Source organism: Phyllobates terribilis, unplaced genomic scaffold (assembly GCF_046119375.1).
Source record: "Phyllobates terribilis strain yellow unplaced genomic scaffold, ASM4611937v1 Scaffold_259__1_contigs__length_2703414, whole genome shotgun sequence".
Lineage (NCBI taxonomy): Eukaryota > Metazoa > Chordata > Amphibia > Anura > Dendrobatidae > Phyllobates > Phyllobates terribilis.
Genome location: NW_027363019.1, coordinates 797,713 through 817,981, shown reverse-complemented (window position 1 = coordinate 817,981; position 20,269 = coordinate 797,713). Strand labels below are relative to the sequence as shown.

General features: G+C 60.5%; 1 protein-coding gene across 1 annotated transcript in view; it reads right to left on the bottom strand.

The window, feature by feature from the left end:
- Positions 1–5,950, bottom strand: part of LOC141219270 (uncharacterized) — a 47,508-nt gene extending 41,558 nt beyond the window's left edge. Inside the window, exons 1-2 of the mRNA XM_073666045.1 lie at positions 5,686–5,950; positions 5,187–5,366 (exon numbers count right to left, since the gene is read on the bottom strand). Coding sequence (XP_073522146.1) covers positions 5,187–5,366; positions 5,686–5,769 — 264 coding nt within the window. The 5' untranslated portion in view covers positions 5,770–5,950. The remainder of the gene's footprint in view (positions 1–5,186; positions 5,367–5,685) is intronic.
- Positions 5,951–20,269: the final 14,319 nt, after the last annotated feature.

The window sequence follows — 20,269 nt, the reverse complement described above, 5'->3', positions numbered from 1 at the left end:
TCCGGTCATCACCCAGAATCCCCCAGTGTTGTCCTGTATAATGTCCCAGCAGTCACCTCTCCGGTCATCACCCAGAATCCTACAGTGCTGTCCTGTATAATGTTCCAGCAGTCACCTCTCCGGTCATCACCCAGAATCCTCCACTGCTGTCCTGTATAATGTCCCAGCAGTCACCTCTCCGGACATCACCCAGAATCCTCCAGTGCTGTCCAGTATAATGTCCCAGCAGTCACCTCTCCGGTCATCACCCAGAATCCTCCAGTGCGGTACTGTATAATGTCCCAGCAGTGACCTCTCCGCTCATCACCCAGAATCCTCCAGTGCTGTCCTGTATAATGTCCCAGCAGTCACCTCTCCGGTCATCACCCAGAATCCCTCAGTGTTGTCCTGTATAATGTCCCAGCAGTCACCTCTGCGGTCATCACCCAGAATCCTCCAGTGCTGTCCTGTATAATGTCCCAGCAGTCACCTCTGCGGTCATCACCCAGAATCCTCCAGTGCTGTCCTGTATAATGTCCCAGCAGTGACCTCTGCGGTCATCACCCAGAATCCTCCAGTGCTGTCCTGTATAATGTCCCAGCAGTCACCTCTCCGGTCATCACCCAGAATCCTCCAGTGCCATCCTGTATAATGTCCCAGCAGTCACCTCTCCGGTCATCACCCAGAATCCGCCAATGCCGTCCTGTATAATGTCCCAGCAGTCATCTCTCTGGTCATCACCCAGAATCCTCCAGTGCCGTCCTGTATAATGTCCCAGCAGTCACCTCTCCGGTCATCACCCAGAATCCTCCAGTGCTGTCCTGTATAATGTCCCAGCAGTCACCTCTGCGGTCATCACCCAGAATCCTCCAGTGCCGTCCTGTATAATGTCCCAGCATTCAACTCTCCGGTCATCACCCAGAATCCTCCAGTGCCGTTCTGTATAATGTCCCAGCAGTCACCTCTCCGGTCATCACCCAGAATCCTCCAGTGCCGTCCTGTATAATGTCCGAGCAGTCACCTCTGCGCTCATCACCCAGAATCCTCCAGTGCTGTCCTGTATAATGTCCCAGCAGTCACCTCTCCGGTCATCACCAGAATCCTCCAGTGCTGTCCTGTATAATGTCCCAGCAGTCACCTCTGCGGTCATCACCCATAATCCTCCAGTGCTGTCCTGTATAATCTCCCAGCAGTCACCTCTCCGGTCATCACCCAGAATCCTCCAGTGCTGTCCTGTACAATGTCCCATCAGTCACCTCTCCGGTCATCACCCAGAATCCTCCAGTGCTGTCCTGTATAATGTCCCAGCAGTCACCTCTCCGCTCATCACCCAGAATCCTCCAGTGCTGTCCTGTATAATGTCCCAGCAGTCACCTCTCCGGTCATCACCCAGAATCCCCCAGTGTTGTCCTGTATAATGTCCCAGCAGTCACCTCTCCGGTCATCACCCAGAATCCTCCAGTGCGGTACTGTATAATGTCCCAGCAGTCACCTCTCCGCTCATCACCCAGAATCCTCCAGTGCTGTCCTGTATAATGTCCCAGCAGTCACCTCTCCGGTCATCACCCAGAATCCCTCAGTGTTGTCCTGTATAATGTCACAGCAGTCACCTCTGCGGTCATCACCCAGAATCCTCCAGTGCTGTCCTGTATAATGTCCCAGCAGTCACCTCTGCGGTCATCACCCAGAATCCTCCAGTGCTGTCCTGTATAATGTCCCAGCAGTGACCTCTGCGGTCATAACCCAGAATCCTCCAGTGCTGTCCTGTATAATGTCCCAGCAGTCACCTCTCCGGTCATCACCCAGAATCCTCCAGTGCCGTCCTGTATAATGTCCCAGCAGTCACCTCTCCGGTCATCACCCAGAATCCGCCAATGCCGTCCTGTATAATGTCCCAGCAGTCATCTCTCCGGTCATCACCCAGAATCCTCCAGTGCCGTCCTGTATAATGTCCCAGCAGTCACCTCTCCGGTCATCACCCAGAGTCCTCCAGTGCTGTCCTGTATAATGTCCCAGCAGTCACCTCTGCGGTCATCACCCAGAATCCTCCAGTGCCGTCCTGTATAATGTCCCAGCAGTCAACTCTCCGGTCATCACCCAGAATCCTCCAGTGCCGTTCTGTATAATGTCCCAGCAGTCACCTCTCCGGTCATCACCCAGAATCCTCCAGTGCCGTCCTGTATAATGTCCGAGCAGTCACCTCTGCGCTCATCACCCAGAATCCTCCAGTGCTGTCCTGTATAATGTCCCAGCAGTCACCTCTCCGGTCATCACCAGAATCCTCCAGTGCTGTCCTGTATAATCTCCCAGCAGTCACCTCTCCGGTCATCACCCAGAATCCTCCAGTGCTGTCCTGTATAATGTCCCATCAGTCACCTCTCCGGTCATCACCCAGAATCCTCCAGTGCTGTCCTGTATAATGTCCCAGCAGTCACCTCTCCGCTCATCACCCAGAATCCTCCAGTGCTGTCCTGTATAATGTCCCAGCAGTCACCTCTCCGGTCATCACCCAGAATCCTCCAGTGCTGTCCTGTATAAAGTTTCAGCAGTCACCTCTCCGCTCATCACCCAGAATCCTCCAGTGCTGTCCTGTATAATGTCCCAGCAGTCACCTCTCCGGTCATCACCCAGAATCCTCCAGTGCCGTCCTGTATAATGTCCGAGCAGTCACCTCTCCGGTCATCACCCAAAATCCTCCAGTGCTGTCCTGTATAATGTCCCAGCAGTCACCTCTCCGGTCATCACCCAGAATCCTCCAGTGCCGTCCTGTATAATGTCCCAGCAGTCACCTCTCCGGTCATCACCCAGAATCCGCCAAAGCCGTCCTGTATAATGTCCCAGCAGTCATCTCTACGGTCATCACCCAGAATCCTCCAGTGCCGTCCTGTATAATGTCCCAGCAGTCACCTCTCCGGTCATCACCCAGAATCCTCCAGTGCTGTCCTGTATAATGTCCCAGCAGTCACCTCTGCGGTCATCACCCAGAATCCTCCAGTGCTGTCCTGTATAATGTCCCAGCAGTGACCTCTGCGGTCATCACCCAGAATCCTCCAGTGCTGTCCTGTATAATGTCCCAGCAGTCACCTCTCCGGTCATCACCCAGAATCCTCCAGTGCCGTCCTGTATAATGTCCCAGCAGTCACCTCTGCGGTCATCACCCAGAATCCTCCAGTGCCGTCCTGTATAATGTCCCAGCATTCAACTCTCCGGTCATCACCCAGAATCCTCCAGTGCCGTTCTGTATAATGTCCCAGCAGTCACCTCTCCGGTCATCACCCAGAATCCTCCAGTGCCGTCCTGTATAATGTCCGAGCAGTCACCTCTGCGCTCATCACCCAGAATCCTCCAGTGCTGTCCTGTATAATGTCCCAGCAGTCACCTCTCCGGTCATCACCAGAATCCTCCAGTGCTGTCCTGTATAATCTCCCAGCAGTCACCTCTCCGGTCATCACCCAGAATCCTCCAGTGCTGTCCTGTACAATGTCCCATCAGTCACCTCTCCGGTCATCACCCAGAATCCTCCAGTGCTGTCCTGTATAATGTCCCAGCAGTCACCTCTCCGCTCATCACCCAGAATCCTCCAGTGCTGTCCTGTATAATGTCCCAGCAGTCACCTCTCCGGTCATCACCCAGAATCCCCCAGTGTTGTCCTGTATAATGTCCCAGCAGTCAACTCTCCGGTCATCACCCAGAATCCTCCAGTGCGGTACTGTATAATGTCCCAGCAGTCACCTCTCCGCTCATCACCCAGAATCCTCCAGTGCTGTCCTGTATAATGTCCCAGCAGTCACCTCTCCGGTCATCACCCAGAATCCCTCAGTGTTGTCCTGTATAATGTCCCAGCAGTCACCTCTGCGGTCATCACCCAGAATTCTCCAGTGCTGTCCTGTATAATGTCCCAGCAGTCACCTCTGCGGTCATCACCCAGAATCCTCCAGTGCTGTCCTGTATAATGTCCCAGCAGTGACCTCTGCGGTCATCACCCAGAATCCTCCAGTGCTGTCCTGTATAATGTCCCAGCAGTCACCTCTCCGGTCATCACCCAGAATCCTCCAGTGCCGTCCTGTATAATGTCCCAGCAGTCACCTCTCCGGTCATCACCCAGAATCCGCCAATGCCGTCCTGTCTAATGTCCCAGCAGTCATCTCTCCGGTCATCACCCAGAATCCTCCAGTGCCGTCCTGTATAATGTCCCAGCAGTCACCTCTCCGGTCATCACCCAGAATCCTCCAGTGCTGTCCTGTATAATGTCCCAGCAGTCACCTCTGCGGTCATCACCCAGAATCCTCCAGTGCCGTCCTGTATAATGTCCCAGCAGTCAACTCTCCGGTCATCACCCAGAATCCTCCAGTGCCGTTCTGTATAATGTCCCAGCAGTCACCTCTCCGGTCATCACCCAGAATCCTCTAGTGCTGTCCTGTATAATGTCCCAGCAGTCACCTCTCCGGTCATCACCCAGAATCCTCCAGTGCTGTCCTGTATAATGTCCCAGCAGTCACCTCTCCGCTCATCACCCAGAATCCTCCAGTGCTGTCCTGCATAATGTCCCAGCAGTCACCTCTCCGCTCATTACCCAGAATCCTCCAGTGCCGTCCTGTATAATGTCCCAGCAGTCACCTCTCCGCTCATCACCCAGAATCCTCCAGTGCCGTCCTGTATAATGTCCCAGCAGTCACCTCTCCGCTCATCACCCAGAATCCTCCAGTGCTGTCCTGTATAATGTCCCAGCAGTCACCTCTACGGTCATCACCCAGAATCCTCCAGTGCTGTCCTGTATAATGTCCCAGCAGTCACCTCTCCGCTCATCACCCAGAATCCTACAGTGCTGTCCTGTATAATGTCCCAGCAGTCACCTCTCCTATCATCATCCGGAATCCTTCAGTGCCGTCCTGTATAATGTCCCAGCAGTCACCTCTCTGGTCATCACCCAGAATCCTCCAGTGCTGTCCTGTATAATGTCCCAGCAGTCACCTCTCCGCTCATCACCCAGAATCCTCCAGTGCTGTCCTGTATAATGTCCCAGCAGTCACCTCTCCTATCATCACCCGGAATCCTTCAGTGCCGTCCTGTATAATGTCCCAGCAGTCACCTCTCTGGTCATCACCCAGAATCCTCCAGTGCTGTCCTGTATAATGTCCCAGCAGTCACCTCTCCGCTCATCACCCAGAATCCTCCAGTGCTGTCCTGTATAATGTCCCAGCAGTCACCTCTCCGCTCAGCAGCTCAATCATCTTGTTGCTGAGCTCTAGGATCTTCTTCTTCCTCTCATGTATCGGGGGGTGCGGGGGAGGCTCTGTGATGGGGTCTGGGCTCCGCCCTCCTGACTCCTGGAGATGGATGATGGGAGTCACACCCTCCCCCGGTGTCTTCCTCACTATTGTGTAATCCTGTGTATGGAGAGAGACACTTAGGGAGAAGAGTTCCTTCCCGACTCCAGATCTGACAATCAGTAGAAATCCCGGGATCAATAACCGTCTCCAGTAATCTGGGGCCATAACCTGGAATATTATTACACTCAGGACAGACATCCAGGCCCCTCTACAGCTCTTATAGGGAATCCCCATGACAACTCCTCCTGGCAGAGAGCTGCACACAATCACTGCTCTTACAGTAAAGAATCCTTCTCTTCCTCTTCTGGATTTCCTCTTCCCGATGTCGGACTTGTTACATAACACAATAAAGCTGATAGAAATGTAGAGGAGTTACCTCTCCGCTCAGCAGGGAGATGATCTCCAGGGTGAAGTGTAATAATCTTCTGGTGGTCTCGTCCTCGTCCATCCTCGGGGTCATTCAGGAGAAGGAGGGATGAACACTGGATCAGCTGGAGGGATCTCGTCCTGCCGGCGTCTTCATGATAAAGGAGAAGATGGAGATACAGGGGACGATATAACGACAATCACTGAATTCTGCCCCAAATATCCGACATTTATCAGGAAGAATCTGGAGGAAAAGCCACAATCTCCACCGCGACCTCCTCCACTGATCTGACCGCACATTATCAGCCTCGTAGGAGGACGGTCACCGTGGTAACTACACCTCCAGCAGGGGACTGGCACCGTGGTAACTACACCACCAGCGGGGGCGGTCACCGTGGTAACTCCACCTCCAGCGGGGGACGGTCACCGTGGTAACTCCACCTCCAGCGGGGGACGGTCACCGTGGCAACTACACCTCCAGCGAAGGATGGTCACCGTGGCAACCACACCTCCAGCGAAGGACGGTCACCGTGGGAACTCCACCTCCAGCGGGGGACGGTCACCGTGGGAACTCCACCTCCAGCGAAGGACGGTCACCGTGGGAACTCCACCTCCAGCGGGGGACGGTCAACGTGGCAACTACACCTCCAGCGAAGGATGGTCACCGTGGTAACTACACCGCCAGCGGAGGTCGGTCACCGTGGTAACTACACCGCCAGCGGAGGACGGTCACCATGGTAACTCCACCTACAGCGGGGGACGGTCAACGTGGTAACTCCACCTCCAGCGAAGGACGGTTACCGTGGTAACTACACCTCCAGCGGGGGACGGTCACCGTGGTAACTACACCTCCAGCGGGGGACGGTCACCGTGGTAACTACACCTCCAGCGGGGGACGGTCACCGTGGTAACTACACCTCCAGCGGGGGACGGTCACCGTGGTAACTACACCTCCAGCGGGGGGCGGTCACCGTGGTAACTACACCTCCAGCAGAGGACGGTCACCGCGGTAACTCCACCGCCAGCGGAGGTCGGTCACCGTGGTAACTACACCTCCAGCGGAGGAAGGTCACCGTGGTAACTACACCTCCAGCGGAGGACGGTCACCGTGGTAACTACACCTCCAGCGGAGGACGGTCACCGTGGTAACTACACCTCCAGTGGAGGACGGTCACCGTGGTAATTACACTTCCAGCGAAGGACGGTCACCGTGGTAACTCCACCTCCAGCGGGGGACGATCACCGTGGCAACTACACCTCCAGCGAAGGACGGTCACCGTGGTAACTACACCGCCCGCGGAGGTCGGTCACCATGGGAACTCCACCTCCAGCGGGGGACAGTCACCATGGTAACTCCACCTCCAGCGGGGGACGGTCACCGTGGTAACTACACCTCCAGCGGGGGGCGGTCACCGTGGTAACTCCACCTCCAGCGGGGGACGGTCACCGTGGTAACTCCACCTTTAGCGGGGGACGGTCACCGTAGTAACTACACTGCCGGGGAGGGGATGGTCACTGTGGTAACTATACCGCCAGCGGGGGATGGTCACCGTGGTAAGTATATCTCTAGCGGACGACGGTCACCGTGGTAACTACACCTCCAGCGGAGGACGGTCACCGTGGTAACTATACTGCCGGGGGGGATGGTCACCGTGGTAACTACATCTCTAGTAGACGACGGTCCCCGTGGTAACTACACTGCCGGGGGTGGGATGGTCATCGTGGTAACTACACCGCCAGCGGGGGATGGTCACCGTGGTAACCACATCTATAATGAACGACGGTCACCGTGGTAACTACATCTCTAATGGACGACGGTCACCGTGGTAACTACACCGCAAGCGGGGGACGGTCACCGTGGTAACTACACCGCCAGCGGGGGACGGTGACCGTGGTAACTACACCGCCAGCGAGGGACGGTCACCGTGGTAACTACACCGCCAGCGGGGGACGGTCACCGTGGCAACTACACCTCCAGCGAAGGACGGTCACCGTGGTAACTCCACCTCCAGCGGGGGACGGTCACCGTGGGAACTCCACCTCCAGCGGGGGACGGTCACCGTGGGAACTCCACCTCCAGCGGGGGACGGTCACCGTGGTAACTACACCTCCAGCGGGGGACGGTCACCGTGGTAACTACACCTCCAGCGGGGGACGGTCACCGTGGTAACTACACCTCCAGCGGGGGACGGTCACCGTGGTAACTACACCTCCAGCGGGGGTCGGTCACCGTGGTAACTACACCTCCAGCAGAGGACGGTCACCGCGGTAACTCCACCGCCAGCGGAGGTCGGTCACCGCGGTAACTACACCTCCAGCGGAGGACGGTCACCGTGGTAACTACACCTCCAGCGGGGGACGGTCACCGTGGTAACTCCACCTCCAGCGGGGGACGGTCACTGTGGGAACTCCACCTCCAGCGGGGGACGGTCACCGTGGGAACTCCACCTCCAGCGGGGGACTGTCACCGTGGGAACTCCACCTCCAGCGAAGGACGGTCACCGTGGGAACTCCACCTCCAGCGAAGGACGGTCACCGTGGTAACTACACCTCCAGCGAAGGATGGTCACCGTGGTAACTACACCTCCAGCGGGGGACGGTCACCATGGCAACTACACCTCCAGCGAAGGACGGTCACTGTGGTAACTACACCGCCAGTGGAGGTCGGTCACCATGGGAACTCCACCTCCAGCAGGGGACGGTCACCATGGTAACTACACCTAAAGCGGGGGACGGTCACCGTGGTAATTACACCTCCAGCGGGGGGCGGTCACCGTGGTAACTACACCTCCAGCGGGGGGCGGTCACTGTGGTAACGCCACCTCCAGCGGGGGACGGTCACCGTGGTAACTACACCTCCAGCAGAGGACGGTCACCGCGGTAACTACACCTCCAGCTGAGGACGGTCACCGTGGTAACTACACCTCCAGCGGAGGACGGTCACCGTGGTAACTACACCTCCAGCGGAGGACGGTCACCGTGGTAACTACACCTCCAGCGAAGGACGGTCACCGTGGTAACTACACCTCCAGCGGGGGACGGTCACCGTGGCAACTACACCTCCAGCGAAGGACGGTCACCGTGGTAACTACACCGCCAGCGGAGGTCGGTCACCATGGGAACTCCACCTCCAGCGGGGGACGGTCACCATGGGAACTCCACCTCCAGCGGGGGACGGTCACCATGGTAACTCCACCTCCAGCGGGGGACGGTCACCGTGGTAACTACACCTCCAGCGAAGGACGGTCACCGTGGTAACTACACCTCCAGCGAAGGACGGTCACCGTGGTAACTACACCTCCAGCGGGGGGCGGTCACCGTGGTAACTCCACCTCCAGCAGAGGACGGTCACCGAGGTAACTCCACCTCCAGCGGAGGTCGGTCACCGTGGTAACTACACCTCAAGCGGAGGGCGGTCACCGTGGTAACTCCACCTCCAGCGGGGGACGGTCACCGTGGTAACTCCATCTCCAGCGGAGGACGGTCACTGTGGTAACTCCACCTCCAGCGGGGGACGGTCACCGTGGTAACTCCACCTCCAGCGGGGGACGGTCACCGTGGTAACTCCACCTCCAGCGGGGGACGGTCACCGTGGTAACTCCACCTACAGCGGGGGATGGTCAACGTGGTAACTACACCTCCAGCGAAGGACGGTCACCGTGGTAACTACACCTCCAGCGGGGGACGGTCACCGTGGTAACTACACCTCCAGCGGGGGACGGTCACCGTGGTAACTACACCTCCAGCGGGGGACGGTCACCATGGTAACTACACCTCCAGCGGGGGACGGTCACCGTGGTAACTACACCTCCAGCGGGGGACGGTCACCGTGGTAACTACACCTCCAGCGGGGGGCGGTCACCGCAGTAACTACACCTCCAGCAGAGGACGGTCACCGCGGTAACTCCACCACCAGCGGAGGTCGGTCACCGTTGTAACTACACCTCCAGCGGAGGACGGTCACCGTGGTAACTACACCTCCAGCGGAGGACGGTCACAGTGGTAACTACACCTCCAGCGGAGGACGGTCACCGTGGTAACTACACCTCCAGCGAAGGACGGTCACCGTGGTAACTCCACCTCCAGCGGGGGACGATCACCGTGGCAACTACACCTCCAGCGAAGGACGGTCACCGTGGTAACTACACCTCCAGTGGAGGACGGTCACCGTGGTAACTACACCTCCAGCGGGGGGCGGTCACCGTGGTAACTCCACCTCCAGCGGAGGACGGTCACCGTGGTAACTACACCTCCAGCGGAGGACGGTCACCGTGGTAACTAAACCTCCAGCGGAGGACGGTCACCGTGGTAACTCCACCTCCAGCGAAGGACGGTCACCGTGGGAACTGCACCTCCAGCGGGGGACGGTCACCGTGGGAACTCCACCTCCAGCGAAGGACGGTCACCGTGGGAACTCCACCTCCAGCGGGGGGACGGTTAACGTGGCAACTACACCTCCAGCGAAGGACGGTCACCGTGGTAACTACACCGCCAGCGGAGGTCGGTCACCGTGGTAACTACACCGCCAGCGGAGGTCGGTCACCATGGGAACTCCACCTCCAGCGGGGGACGGTCACCATGGTAACTCCACCTACAGCGGGGGACGGTCAACGTGGTAACTACACCTCCAGCGAAGGACGGTTACCGTGGTAACTACACCTCCAGCGGGGGACGGTTACCGTGGTAACTACACCTCCAGCGGGGGACGGTCACCGTGGTAACTACACCTCCAGCGGAGGACGGTCACCGTGGTAACTACACCTCCAGCGGAGGACGGTCACCGTGGTAACTACACCTCCAGCGAAGGACGGTCACCGTGGTAACTCCACCTCCAGCGGGGGACGATCACCGTGGCAACTACACCTCCAGCGAAGGACGGTCACCGTGGTAACTACACCGCCCGCGGAGGTCGGTCACCATGGGAACTCCACCTCCAGCGGGGGACAGTCACCATGGTAACTCCACCTCCAGCGGGGGACGGTCACCGTGGTAACTACACCTCCAGCGGGGGGCGGTCACCGTGGTAACTCCACCTCCAGCGGGGGACGGTCACCGTGGTAACTACACCTTTAGCGGGGGACGGTCACCGTAGTAACTACACTGCCGGGGAGGGGATGGTCACTGTGGTAACTATACCGCCAGCGGGGGATGGTCACCGTGGTAAGTATATCTCTAGCGGACGACGGTCACTGTGGTAACTACACCTCCAGCGGAGGACGGTCACCGTGGTAACTATACTGCCGGGGGGGATGGTCACCGTGGTAACTACATCTCTAGTAGACGACGGTCCCCGTGGTAACTACACTGCCGGGGGTGGGATGGTCATCGTGGTAACTACACCGCCAGCGGGGGATGGTCACCGTGGTAACCACATCTATAATGAACGACGGTCACCGTGGTAACTACATCTCTAATGGACGACGGTCACCGTGGTAACTACACCGCAAGCGGGGGGCGGTCACCGTGGTAACTACACCGCCAGCGGGGGACGGTGACCGTGGTAACTACACCGCCAGCGAGGGACGGTCACCGTGGTAACTACACCGCCAGCGGGGGACGGTCACCGTGGCAACTACACCTCCAGCGAAGGACGGTCACCGTGGTAACTCCACCTCCAGCGGGGGACGGTCACCGTGGGAACTCCACCTCCAGCAGGGGACGGTCACCGTGGGAACTCCACCTCCAGTGGGGGACGGTCACCGTGGGAACTACACCTCCAGCGGGGGACGGTCACCGTGGTAACTACACCTCCAGCTGGGGGCGGTCACCGTGGTAACTACACCTCCAGCGGGGGGCGGTCACCGTGGTAACTACACCTCCAGCAGAGGACGGTCACCGCAGTAACTCCACCGCCAGCGGAGGTCGGTCACTGCGGTAACTACACCTCCAGCGGAGGACGGTCACCGTGGTAACTACACCTCCAGCGGGGGACGGTCACCGTGGGAACTCCACCTCCAGCGGGGGACGGTCACCGTGGGAACTCCACCTCCAGCGGGGGACGGTCACCGTGGGAACTCCACCTCCAGCGGGGGACGGTCACCGTGGGAACTCCACCTCCAGCGGGGGACGGTCACCGTGGGAACTCCACCTCCAGCGGGGGACGGTCACCGTGGGAACTCCACCTCCAGCGAAGGATGGTCACCGTGGGAACTCCACCTCCAGCGAAGGACGGTCACCGTGGTAACTACACCTCCAGCGAAGGACGGTCACCGTGGTAACTACACTTCCAGCGGAGGACGGTCACCGTGGTAACTACACCTCCAGCGAAGGACGGTCACCGTGGTAACTCCACCTCCAGCGGGGGACGATCACCGTGGCAACTACATCTCCAGCGAAGGACGGTCACCGTGGTAACTACACCTCCAGTGGAGGACGGTCACCGTGGTAACTACACCTCCAGCGGGGGGCGGTCACCGTGGTAACTCCACCTCCAGCGGGGTCGGTCACCGTGGTAACTCCACCTCCAGCGGGGGACGGTCACCGTGGTAACTCCACCTCCAGCGGGGACGGTCACCGTGGTAACTACACCGCCAGCGGAGGTCGGTCACCGTGGTAACTACACTGCCAGCGGAGGTCGGTCACCATGGGAACTCCACCTCCAGCGGGGGACGGTCAACGTGGTAACTACACCTCCAGCGGGGGACGGTCACCGTGGTAACTACACCTCCAGCGGGGGACGGTCACCGTGGTAACTACACCTCCAGCGGGGGGCGGTCACCGTGGTAACTACACCTCCAGCAGAGGACGGTCACCGCGGTAACTCCACCGCCAGCGGAGGTCGGTCACTGTGGTAACTACACCTCCAGCGGAGGACGGTCACCGTGGTAACTACACCTCCAGCGGAGGACGGTCACCGTGGTAACTACACCTCCAGCGGAGGACGGTCACCGTGGTAACTACACCTCCAGCGAAGGACGGTCACCGTGGTAACTCCACCTCCAGCGGGGGACGATCACCGTGGCAACTACACCTCCAGCGAAGGACGGTCACCGTGGTAACTACACCGCCCGCGGAGGTCGGTCACCATGGGAACTCCACCTCCAGCGGGGGACAGTCACCATGGTAACTCCACCTCCAGCGGGGGACGGTCACCGTGGTAACTACACCTCCAGCGGGGGGCGGTCACCGTGGTAACTCCACCTCCAGCGGGGGACGGTCACCGTGGTAACTACACCTTTAGCGGGGGACGGTCACCGTAGTAACTACACTGCCGGGGAGGGGATGGTCACTGTGGTAACTATACCGCCAACGGGGGATGGTCACCGTGGTAAGTATATCTCTAGCGGACGACGGTCACCGTGGTAACTACACCTCCAGCGGAGGACGGTCACCGTGGTAACTATACTGCCGGGGGGGATGGTCACCGTGGTAACTACATCTCTAGTAGACGACGGTCCCCGTGGTAACTACACTGCCGGGGGTGGGATGGTCATCGTGGTAACTACACCGCCAGCGGGGGATGGTCACCGTGGTAACCACATCTATAATGAACGACGGTCACCGTGGTAACTACATCTCTAATGGACGACGGTCACCGTGGTAACTACACCGCAAGCGGGGGGCGGTCACCGTGGTAACTACACCGCCAGCGAGGGACGGTCACCGTGGTAACTACACCGCCAGCGGGGGACGGTCACCGTGGCAACTACACCTCCAGCGAAGGACGGTCACCGTGGTAACTCCACCTCCAGCGGGGGACGGTCACCGTGGGAACTCCACCTCCAGCGAAGGACGGTCACCGTGGGAACTCCACCTCCAGCGGGGGACGGTCAACGTGGCAACTACACCTCCAGCGAAGGACGGTCACCGTGGTAACTACACCGCCAGCGGAGGTCGGTCACCGTGGTAACTACACCGCCAGCGGAGGTCGGTCACCATGGGAACTCCACCTCCAGCGGGGGACAGTCACCATGGTAACTCCACCTACAGCGGGGGACGGTCAACGTGGTAACTACAACTCCAGCGAAGGACGGTTACCGTGGTAACTACACCTCCAGCGGGGGACGGTCACCGTGGTAACTACACCTCCAGCGGGGGACGGTCACCGTGGTAACTACACCTCCAGCGGGGGACGGTCACCGTGGTAACTACACCTCCAGCGGGGGATGGTCACCGTGGTAACTACACCTCCAGCGGGGGGCGGTCACTGTGGTAACTACACCTCCAGCAGAGGACGGTCACCGCGGTAACTCCACCGCCAGCGGAGGTCGGTCACTGTGGTAACTACACCTCCAGCGGAGGACGGTCACCGTGGTAACTACACCTCCAGCGGGGGATGGTCACCGTGGTAACCACATCTATAATGAACGACGGTCACCGTGGTAACTACATCTCTAATGGACGACGGTCACCGTGGTAACTACACCGCAAGCGGGGGGCGGTCACCGTGGTAACTACACCGCCAGCGGGGGACGGTGACCGTGGTAACTACACCGCCAGCGAGGGACGGTCACCGTGGTAACTACACCGCCAGCGGGGGACGGTCACCGTGGCAACTACACCTCCAGCGAAGGACGGTCACCGTGGTAACTCCAGCTCCAGCGGGGGACGGTCACCGTGGGAACTCCACCTCCAGCGGGGGACGGTCACCGTGGGAACTCCACCTCCAGCGGGGGACGGTCACCGTGGGAACTACACCTCCAGCGGGGGACGGTCACCGTGGTAACTACACCTCCAGCGGGGGACGGTCACCGTGGTAACTACACCTCCAGCGGGGGGCGGTCACCGTGGTAACTACACCTCCAGCAGCGGACGGTCACCGCAGTAACTCCACCGCCAGCGGAGGTCGGTCACCGCGGTAACTACACCTCCAGCGGAGGACGGTCACCGTGGTAACTACACCTCCAGTGTGGTACGGTCACCGTGGTAACTCCACCTCCAGCGGGGGACGGTCACCGTGGGAACTCCACCTCCAGCGGGGGACGGTCACCGTGGGAACTCCACCTCCAGCGAAGGACGGTCACCGTGGTAACTACACCTCCAGCGAAGGACGGTCACCGTGGTAACTACACTTCCAGCGGAGGACGGTCACCGTGGTAACTACACCTCCAGCGAAGGACGGTCACCGTGGTAACTCCACCTCCAGCGGGGGACGATCACCGTGGCAACTCCACCTCCAGCGGGGGACGATCACCGTGGCAACTACACCTCCAGCGGAGGACGGTCACCGTGGTAACTACACCTCCAGTGGAGGACGGTCACCGTGGTAACTACACCTCCAGCGGGGGGCGGTCACCGTGGTAACTCCACCTCCAGCGGGGTCGGTCACCGTGGTAACTCCACCTCCAGCGGGGGACGGTCACCGTGGTAACTCCACCTCCAGCGGGGACGGTCACCGTAGTAACTACACCTCCAGCGGGGGGCGGTCACCGTGGTAACTACACCTCCAGCGGGGGACGGTCACCGTGGTAACTACACCTCCAGCGGGGGACGGTCACCGTGGTAACTCCACCTCCAGCGAGGGGCGGTCACCGTGGTAACTCCACCTCCAGCGGGGGACGGTCACCTGGTAACTCCACCTCCAGTGGGGGACGGTCACCTGGTAACTCCACCTCCAGCGGGGGACGGTCACCGTGGTAACTCCACCTCCAGCGGGGGACGGTCACCGTGGTAACTCCACCTCCAGCGGGGGACGGTCACCGTGGTAACTCCACCTCCAGCGGGGGACGGTCACCGTGGTAACTCCACCTCCAGCGGGGGTCGGTCACCGTGGTAACTCCACCTCCAGCGGAGGACGGTCACCGTGGTAACTCCACCTCCAGCGGGGGACGATCACCGTGGCAACTCCACCTCCAGCGGGGGACGATCACCGTGGCAACTACACCTCCAGCGGAGGACGGTCACCGTGGTAACTACACCTCCAGTGGAGGACGGTCACCGTGGTAACTACACCTCCAGCGGGGGGCGGTCACCGTGGTAACTCCACCTCCAGCGGGGTCGGTCACCGTGGTAACTCCACCTCCAGCGGGGGACGGTCACCGTGGTAACTCCACCTCCAGCGGGGACGGTCACCGTGGTAACTACACCTCCAGCGGGGGGCGGTCACCGTGGTAACTACACCTCCAGCGGGGGACGGTCACCGTGGTAACTACACCTCCAGCGGGGGACGGTCACCGTGGTAACTCCACCTCCAGCGAGGGGCGGTCACCGTGGTAACTCCACCTCCAGCGGGGGACGGTCACCTGGTAACTCCACCTCCAGTGGGGGACGGTCACCTGGTAACTCCACCTCCAGCGGGGGACGGTCACCGTGGTAACTCCACCTCCAGCGGGGGACGGTCACCGTGGTAACTCCACCTCCAGCGGGGGACGGTCACCGTGGTAACTCCACCTCCAGCGGGGGACGGTCACCGTGGTAACTCCACCTCCAGCGGGGGTCGGTCACCGTGGTAACTCCACCTCCAGCGGAGGACGGTCACCGTGGTAACTCCACCTCCAGAGAGGGATGGTCATAATGGTAACTCCACCTCCATCGGGGGCGGTCACCGTGGTAACTCCACCTCCAGTGGAGGACGGTCACCGTGGTAACTACACCTCCAGCGGGGGGCGGTCACCATGGTAACTCCACTTCCAGCGGGGTCGGTCACCGTGGTAACTCCACCTCCAGTGGAGGACGGTCACCGTGGTAACTACACCTCCAGTGGAGGACGGTCACCGTGGTAACTACACCTCCAGCGGGGGACGGTCACCGTGGTAACTCCACCTACAGCGGGGGACGGTCAACGTGGTAACTACACCTCCAGCGAAGGACGGTCACCGTGGTAACTACACCTCCAGCGGGGGACGGTCACCGTGGTAACTACACCTCCAGCGGGGGACGGTCACCGTGGTAACTACACCTCCAGCGGGGGACGGTCACCGTGGTAACTACACCTCCAGCGGGGGGCGGTCACCGTGGTAACTACACCTCCAGCGGGGGGCGGTCACCGTGCTAACTACACCTCCAGCAGAGGACGGTCACCGCGGTAACTCCACCGCCAGCGGAGGTCGGTCACCGTGGTAACTACACCTCCAGCGGAGGACGGTCACCGTGGTAACTACACCTCCAGCGGAGGACGGTCACCGTGGTAACTACACCTCCAGCGAAGGACGGTCACCGTGGTAACTACACCTCCAGTGGAGGACGGTCACCGTGGTAACTACACCTCCAGCGGGGGGCGGTCACCGTGGTAACTCCACCTCCAGCGGAGGACGGTCACCGTGGTAACTACACCTCCAGCGGAGGACGGTCACCGTGGTAACTACACCTCCAGCGAAGGACGGTCACCGTGGTAACTCCACCTCCAGCGGGGGACGATCACCGTGGCAACTACACCTCCAGCGAAGAACGGTCACCGTGGTAACTACACCGCCCGCGGAGGTCGGTCACCATGGGAACTCCACCTCCAGCGGGGGACAGTCACCATGGTAACTCCACCTCCAGCGGGGGACGGTCACCGTGGTAACTACACCTCCAGCGGGGGGCGGTCACCGTGGTAACTACACCTTTAGCGGGGGACGGTCACCGTAGTAACTACACTGCCGGGGAGGGGATGGTCACTGTGGTAACTATACCGCCAGCGGGGGATGGTCACCGTGGTAAGTATATCTCTAGCGGACGACGGTCACCGTGGTAACTACACCTCCAGCGGAGGACGGTCACCGTGGTAACTATACTGCCGGGGGGGATGGTCACCGTGGTAACTACATCTCTAGGTCCCCGTGGTAACTACACTGCCGGGGGTGGGATGGTCATCGTGGTAACTACACCGCCAGCGGGGGATGGTCACCGTGGTAACCACATCTATAATGAACGACGGTCACCGTGGTAACTACATCTCTAATGGACGACGGTCACCGTGGTAACTACACCGCAAGCGGGGGGCGGTCACCGTGGTAACTACACTGCCAGCGGGGGACGGTGACCGTGGTAACTACACCGCCAGCGAGGGACGGTCACCGTGGTAACTACACCGCCAGCGGGGGACGGTCACCGTGGCAACTACACCTCCAGCGAAGGACGGTCACCGTGGTAACTCCACCTCCAGCGGGGGACGGTCACCGTGGGAACTCCACCTCCAGCGGGGGACGGTCACCGTGGGAACTCCACCTCCAGCGGGGGACGGTCACCGTGGTAACTACACCTCCAGCGGGGGACGGTCACCGTGGTAACTACACCTCCAGCGGGGGGCGGTCACCGTGGTAACTACACCTCCAGCAGAGGACGGTCACCGCGGTAACTCCACCGCCAGCGGAGGTCGGTCACCGCGGTAACTACACCTCCAGCGGAGCACGGTCACCGTGGTAACTCCACCTCCAGCGGGGGACGGTCACCGTGGGAACTCCACCTCCAGCGGGGGACGGTCACCGTGGGAACTCCACCTCCAGCGAAGGACGGTCACCGTGGGAACTCCACCTCCAGCGAAGGACGGTCACCGTGGGAACTCCACCTCCAGCGGAGGACGGTCACCGTGGTAACTACACCTCCAGCGGAGGACGGTCACCGTGGTAACTACACCTCCAGCGAAGGACGGTCACCGTGGTAACTCCACCTCCAGCGGGGGACGATCACCGTGGCAACTACACCTCCAGCGAAGGACGGTCACCGTGGTAACTACACCTCCAGTGGAGGACGGTCACCGTGGTAACTACACCTCCAGCGGGGGGCGGTCACCGTGGTAACTCCACCTCCAGCGGGGGTCGGTCACCGTGGTAACTCCACCTCCAGCGGGGGACGGTCACCGTGGTAACTCCACCTCCAGCGGGGACGGTCACCGTGGTAACTACACCTCCAGCGGGGGACGGTCACCGTGGTAACTACACCTCCAGCGGGGGACGGTCACCGTGGTAACTCCACCTCCAGCGGGGGACGGTCACCGTGGTAACTTCACCTCCAGCGAGGGGCGGTCACCGTGGTAACTCCACCTCCAGCGGGGGACGGTCACCTGGTAACTCCACCTCCAGTGGGGGACGGTCACCTGGTAACTCCACCTCCAGCGGGGGACGGTCACCGTGGTAACTCCACCTCCAGCGGGGGACGGTCACCGTGGTAACTCCACCTCCAGCGGGGGACGGTCACCGTGGTAACTCCACCTCCAGCGGGGGACGGTCACCGTGGTAACTTCACCTCCAGCGGGGGTCGGTCACCGTGGTAACTCCACCTCCAGCGGAGGACGGTCACCGTGGTAACTCCACCTCCAGAGAGGGATGGTCATAATGGTAACTCCACCTCCATCGGGGGCGGTCACCGTGGTAACTCCACCTCCAGTGGAGGACGGTCACCGTGGTAACTACACCTCCAGCGGGGGGCGGTCACCATGGTAACTCCACTTCCAGCGGGGTCGGTCACCGTGGTAACTCCACCTCCAGCGGGGGCGGTCACCGTGGTAACTCCACCTCCAGTGGAGGACGGTCACCGTGGTAACTACACCTCCAGCGGGGGACGGTCACCGTGGTAACTCCACCTACAGCGGGGGACGGTCAACGTGGTAACTACACCTCCAGCGGGGGACGGTCAACGTGGTAACTACACCTTCAGCGGGGGACGGTCACCGTGGTAACTACACCTCCAGCGGGGGACGGTCACCGTGGTAACTACACCTCCAGCGGGGGACGGTCACCGTGGTAACTACACCTCCAGAGGGGGACGGTCACCGTGGTAACTACACCTCCAGCGGGGGACGGTCACCGTGGTAACTACACCTCCAGCGGGGGGCGGTCACCGTGGTAACTACACCTCCAGCAGAGGACGGTCACCGCGGTAACTCCACCGCCAGCGGAGGTCGGTCACCGTGGTAACTACACCTCCAGCGGAGGACGGTCACCGTGGTAACTACACCTCCAGCGGAGGACGGTCACCGTGGTAACTACACCTCCAGCGGAGGACGGTCACCGTGGTAACTCCACCTCCAGCGGGGGACGGTCACCGTGGCAACTACACCTCCAGCGAAGGACGGTCACCGTGGTAACTACACCTCCAGCGGAGGACGGTCACCGTGGTAACTACACCTCCAGCGGGGGGCGGTCACCGTGGTAACTCCACCTCCAGCGGAGGACGGTCACCGTGGTAACTCCACCTCCAGCGGAGGACGGTCACCGTGGTAACTACACCTCCAGCGGAGGACGGTCACCGTGGTAACTACACCTCCAGCGAAGGACGGTCACCGTGGGAACTCCACCTCCAGCGGGGGACGGTCACCATGGGAACTCCACCTCCAGCGAAGGACGGTCACCGTGGGAACTCCACCTCCAGCGGGGGACGGTCAACGTGGCAACTACACCTCCAGCGAAGGACGGTCACCGTGGTAACTACACCGCCAGCGGAGGTCGGTCACCGTGGTAACTACACCGCCAGCGGAGGTCGGTCACCATGGGAACTCCACCTCCAGCGGGGGACGGTCACCATGGTAACTCCACCTACAGCGGGGGACGGTCAACGTGGTAACTACAACTCCAGCGAAGGACGGTTACCGTGGTAACTACACCTCCAGCGGGGGACGGTCACCGTGGTAACTACACCTCCAGCGGGGGACGGTCACCGTGGTAACTACACCTCCAGCGGGGGACGGTCACCGTGGTAACTACACCTCCAGCGGGGGACGGTCACCGTGGTAACTA